General features: G+C 46.3%; 1 protein-coding gene across 1 annotated transcript in view; it reads right to left on the bottom strand.

Moving 5' to 3' along the window:
- VWF (von Willebrand factor) overlaps nucleotides 1–5,066 on the bottom strand; it is a 157,952-nt gene that overhangs the window by 98,800 nt on the left and 54,086 nt on the right. The window contains exon 8 of the mRNA XM_019627083.1: nucleotides 4,864–4,910. Within this exon, the coding sequence (XP_019482628.1) occupies nucleotides 4,864–4,910 (47 nt within the window). The remainder of the gene's footprint in view (nucleotides 1–4,863; nucleotides 4,911–5,066) is intronic.

Below are 5,066 nucleotides of genomic sequence, written 5' to 3' on the forward strand. Positions count from 1 at the left end.
AACAAAACGACAGCAACTTGTCTGTTCCCCTTCCCCCGATTCCCCAGTGCTGTTCCCCTCCCCCAATTCCCCAATAAAATCTTTAAAAAAAAGAGTGCAAGCTCTGAGCAACAGGACCACCAGTTCAATTCCCACCTGAGCCAGTGACGCTGCGCCCAAGCTGAGCTGCCGCTGAGATGCCAACAGGTGGCAGGATGGCTCAGCTGGTGAGTGCACGTGCTCCTAACAACAAGACTGCCTGTTCAATGGGCTACACCCATCCACAACTAAGACTGAACTTGGCACCTTGAGCTGAGCTGCCGCCAGGATGGCTCAGTGGATAGAGCATGTGCTCTTAACAACGAGGCTGCTGGTTCAACTCCCGCATAGGATGGTGGCTACACCCATCCACAACTAAGATTATAACTTAGCACCTTGAGCTCAGAGGCCACAAGCAGCTGATGGGCAGCCAGGTGGTGACTGGCACCCTCCACAACTAAGACTGAAGAACAGCAACCTGGCTGGTCCCCCTCCCCAATTCCCCAACACTGTTCCCCTCCCCCAATCCTCCAATTAAAAAAAATATATATTTTTTTTAAATGGTTTACAGAAAGCCTTAGTAAGAAGGGTGTTTTCTGATTATTTGTCTGCAGGATGGGAGTGGATTTCTGTAGAAACAGCCACTCCCTTCTTAGAACAATTCTTTTGGCCTCCACTGTTTGTACCTGAACTCTGGCTAGGATTCCTTTCTCCGCAGAGACAAAAGGAGAAGTCTGCCCCCCACCTTGCCCTCCGCCTTCCTCTTCAGCCCCAACCTGCACTTGGCCTACTAGTGTGACCACAGTCTGAGGGCCAGGGCAGGATTGCCAGACCCCATAGCTACAACATGGGGTCACATCTAGTTCATAATGCCTGCCTCCCAGGCTTCTCCATTCCACCACAGGTAGCCCTGCCAACACAGGCCAGTTCCTGAGACAAGACATCTCCACAGAAATAAGCCCAAGTTGCAACCAACACAGTGTTTTCTCAGACCCAGGGTGAGGACATCAGCAAGTAGGAGGTGACCAAACCTCCACTCAGCAAGCACTGGCTGTGTGGCCTCTAGGCCTCCAGCAGCGTGTCTAGGTCAATATAAAAGACAAATATGAATGACTACGTCCCGTCCCAGGTTAGAGGGCCAAGTTCTGGCTTATTAGGAAGTCAGCGAAGTCAGGCCTTCCTCTGACGCCCACCTACCTCTCCAGTCATCTCTCTCTATCCACCATCTCATACATTACTGATGGATTCCTGAATAAACAACATTATTTCAGAGACTACCTCATCACCCACTCGCACAAACTGACCTTTCAGAGGCCTGAAGACACCTTAGAAAAATCCAAACTTCCTCAGAGAAAGGCGAGAATAATACAATATTTCAGATTTGGAAACTGAGGCATGGAAAGAATGAAGAATGTACTAGGTCAGTGGTTCCAAAAATGTGGTCCCGGGACCCCTACAGACTCTCAAGATCCTTTCAGGAGTCCAAGAAGTCAAAACCATTTTCATAATAATACTAAGATGTCATTTGCCCTTTTTGCTCTCATCCCTTTGCGAGTTCACAGTGGAATTTTCCAGAGGCTATGTGATTTGTGATATCATAACCGACTGACTGCAGAAGCGGTTACGAGAATCCAGCTGATTTCTCTTAAGCCAGACACTGAAGAGATTTGCAAAACTGTGAAACAATGCCATTCTTCTCCCTANGTGTCAAGTCACAACAGCTTCCATGGGATGAAGCTGCTGTTATCATCCCCATCTTACAGTTTAGGAAACTGAGGCTTCAAATGATTAGGCAGTTTGCCAAAAGTCACCCAGCCAGTGAGTGGTGGAACTGTAATTCCAGCCAGGCTGCCTGAGTCCACAGCCCATGCCCCAGCCCCAGTACTATGCCACCTTTTTACGCTCATAGGATTTGAGCCACAAAAGGAAAGCCCTCCATTCATACCTTCCCAGCTCCGGAAGAGTACCTTCCACACTGCTCCATCAGGAGTCTGAAATTCCATAACCAGAGCTATATTTGTTTAGAGAATAGTCCTTACTAACAGGCATGCTCCTTCCTCATTAACTTAACCAAACATTTATAGTTTAATAGCACTAAACTAGCAGAGCTTGTCAGTATGTTTTGCAGAGGAAGGGAAGAGGGGCTCTGGGCTACCGAAAGGGAAGTCTGCAGTCTATGGGAAAACCACAGTCTTGCCTGGAGCTGCCTTAATTCCTAACCAAAATAGAGATGTAAGTGCGCAGTGAAGAACTAAACAGCAAGCTCCAGCCCCTTCCCATATAGACTGATGCTTGCCTGGGCAATTTTTTCTCCCTTCCACTTGGGGAGTGGAGTATGGGTATACAACACTCTCCCTGTGCTAGGCAGCTTCTAAGATGCCCCTTCATGGTCCCCACCTACTGTATTCATGTCTTTCCATGATCCCCACACCTTGAGTATAGACTGGACATGTTGACTTATTTCTAGTAAATATAATACAGCAGACGTGAAAGATATCACTTTTGGTTTTAAAAGACTGTGGCCGCTGTCTTGGCTGCTCTCCCTCACTCTGACGTCACTCATCCTAGAGGAAGCCAGCCGTCATGTCATGAAGCAGCCCCATGGAGGGGTCCACATGGTGAGGGACCAATGCCTACCAACCATCTCATGGTTCAAAGTGACCCCCTCATTGCAGTGGAGCCTTCAGATGAGACCACAGCCCTAGTCGATAATGTGACTGCAACTTCATGAGAGGCCTGAAGCCAGAGGCATCCAGCTAAGCCACACCCAGATTCCTGACTGTAGAAACTCTGAAATAGTAAATGTGTGTTATTTGATAAGTTTGGGGATAATTTGTTACAGAGCAATAGACAATTAGTACATTCTCATCTATTCCAGAGAATCAAAGCCCAGCTCTCTATTTCTAAGACTCACAACGTCAGTTCCTCCAGGGACTGTGGAGAAGCATCAGCCTACTCTTTGCTTCACTAGTAGAGCCAAGCATGTCTCCTTCCAGGACCTTCCCATAAGAAGCTCTACCAGTAATCATCACACTGGGGCTTAGTGGTGGCGTTGGCCAAATATCAAAACACTCAGTAGAACACAGAGTTGGAACTGGTTATCCTCCCATCAAGGCTTCAGGAAACAATTTTTGAAACTATTTTCTAATTTTTAAATTGAAGACCAAGGGATTATATTGTCTGCCACAGACCAAGCATTCCGTCATGTACACAGTGGGTGTTCAAGTAATCGTTGGATAGATGGATGGATGGATGGATGGGTGGATGGATGGATGGATGGATGGATGGATGGAAGGCCTTCCCTATAGAAAGTAGTTATTAAGAATTCCTAATCTGGTAGTCAATCTAACAAAACACAATAGACTGAATTCTTAATTCCATCTACTGTGGCTCACAGATCTTATATAATGAATGCTTATTATTTAGATACTAAAAGTTTTTTCACAGGTCAATTGCAGCAACCTCATGTCTTTCAAATGGCTCCTTAGGTCTTTCACAGGGTGTGATTATGCTAAATTGGAGCACTGATATAATTTTCAAGAACAATCTTTTGTCCTTCATGCTTCCTTCAAGAATTGCACAGAAGGTAAACTAGCTGGTTGGCCATCCCTTGGTCAGATTAATTGACCTACCTTTACCGCCTACTTTCCATTTAGTTCCAGAATTTTCCCAGTATAGTGGGTACTGGGTAAGGTCCTAAGTGACTCTAAAGCCACAGACCCCAAATATGATCCCAGGTATCTAAGCTCAACTCCCTGCTAGCCCACCAAAGCCAATGTGGCCTCCTGGGGACACAGGGTAGAAAGCCTGTTGTTACCTGGCTGTTTGCCTTGCAATATTTTATTGCACTCTACAAACATGAGGACCCACAAAGTAGCATCCACCATGCACGCTAAGGCTGAACTGGTCTTTAAGTGTGGGCCTCTCCAGAGCTCATGAAGGGTATAAAGATCCTCCTGCAAAATGATGGATCACAGACTAGGAGGGACAGTAAAGAGAAAGACAAAAGTAGAAGTGAGTTTAAGTCCTGTCTCTGTTGCTTAGTAGGTGTTTGCCTTGGGCTAGTTGTTTCACCTCTCTGGGCCTGTTTCCTGTTTCATAAAATGTAAATAAATTGTACCTGCCTCGTAAGTTGTTGTGATGAGGTAATACATGTAAAGGGCTTAGCATAGTACCTAACACATAGCAAATATCACATGGGTGACCACAAGGGGAAAACCATCAGGAGAAGAGCCAGGGTCCTTGAGGGGTGAGGCAGAAGAGAGCTTCGAATGGACAAAGTTTGCAGTAAATAGAATAGAGTTTGGGGCCAAAGAGAGGAGAAAGTAAAGAGCAGAGATTATAAGGCAACTTTTTCTAAACAGATTTTCCACGGTGGGGACAGGGTAGGAGGGATCATTTGGTGGCCAGATTTTCCTAGCTCTTGGACCATGTCAAGGTCTTCATATCAATCATTTCAGAAATTCTCACTTCGAGCTTGAAGAATTACCAGGCCCTTCTTCCTCTGAATTTTCCAAAGAATTTGCGTCATCTTTGTTTAATCAACCGTGGCCTTACTGTTTTTATAGCTTATTTAACCTTAATCCTTTGAGCAAACACATGATGAGAAAAGGACAATAAAACCTTAGTTCAGGTGCTTCTCCCCTTTCAGCCCCTGGGCTCCCTCCACTGGCCCATGAGTAGGTTAGCACAGCTGGTATCTGAAACCAGAGCTGGGGTCAAGGGGTTGCATCCAGCCCAACAGGCCACTTTCTCCCTGCCTCGATGTGTGGCCCTCCCTGTCTAGTAATGGAGGACACACTTCCCTTTTCAAAGAAGGCAGGGGAAGAGCAAAAAGTTGCCTACCTGGGCATTCTTCATTGCTGCAGATCCACAGGCTATTTCGGCAAATGCTGTTGGGGAGAGAAGCAAAGGTCATGGACGATTCTGCAAACTCAGGGTACATGAACAGGTTTAGAGCTCCCCACATATACCACAGCCCCCAAACAAAGGGACCTGGGAGAAGAGAAAACCTGATGCTAGAGGGGTCTTTATGAGGTTAATGGTGT

Source organism: Hipposideros armiger, unplaced genomic scaffold, assembly GCF_001890085.2.
Source record: "Hipposideros armiger isolate ML-2016 unplaced genomic scaffold, ASM189008v1 scaffold_706, whole genome shotgun sequence".
Lineage (NCBI taxonomy): Eukaryota > Metazoa > Chordata > Mammalia > Chiroptera > Hipposideridae > Hipposideros > Hipposideros armiger.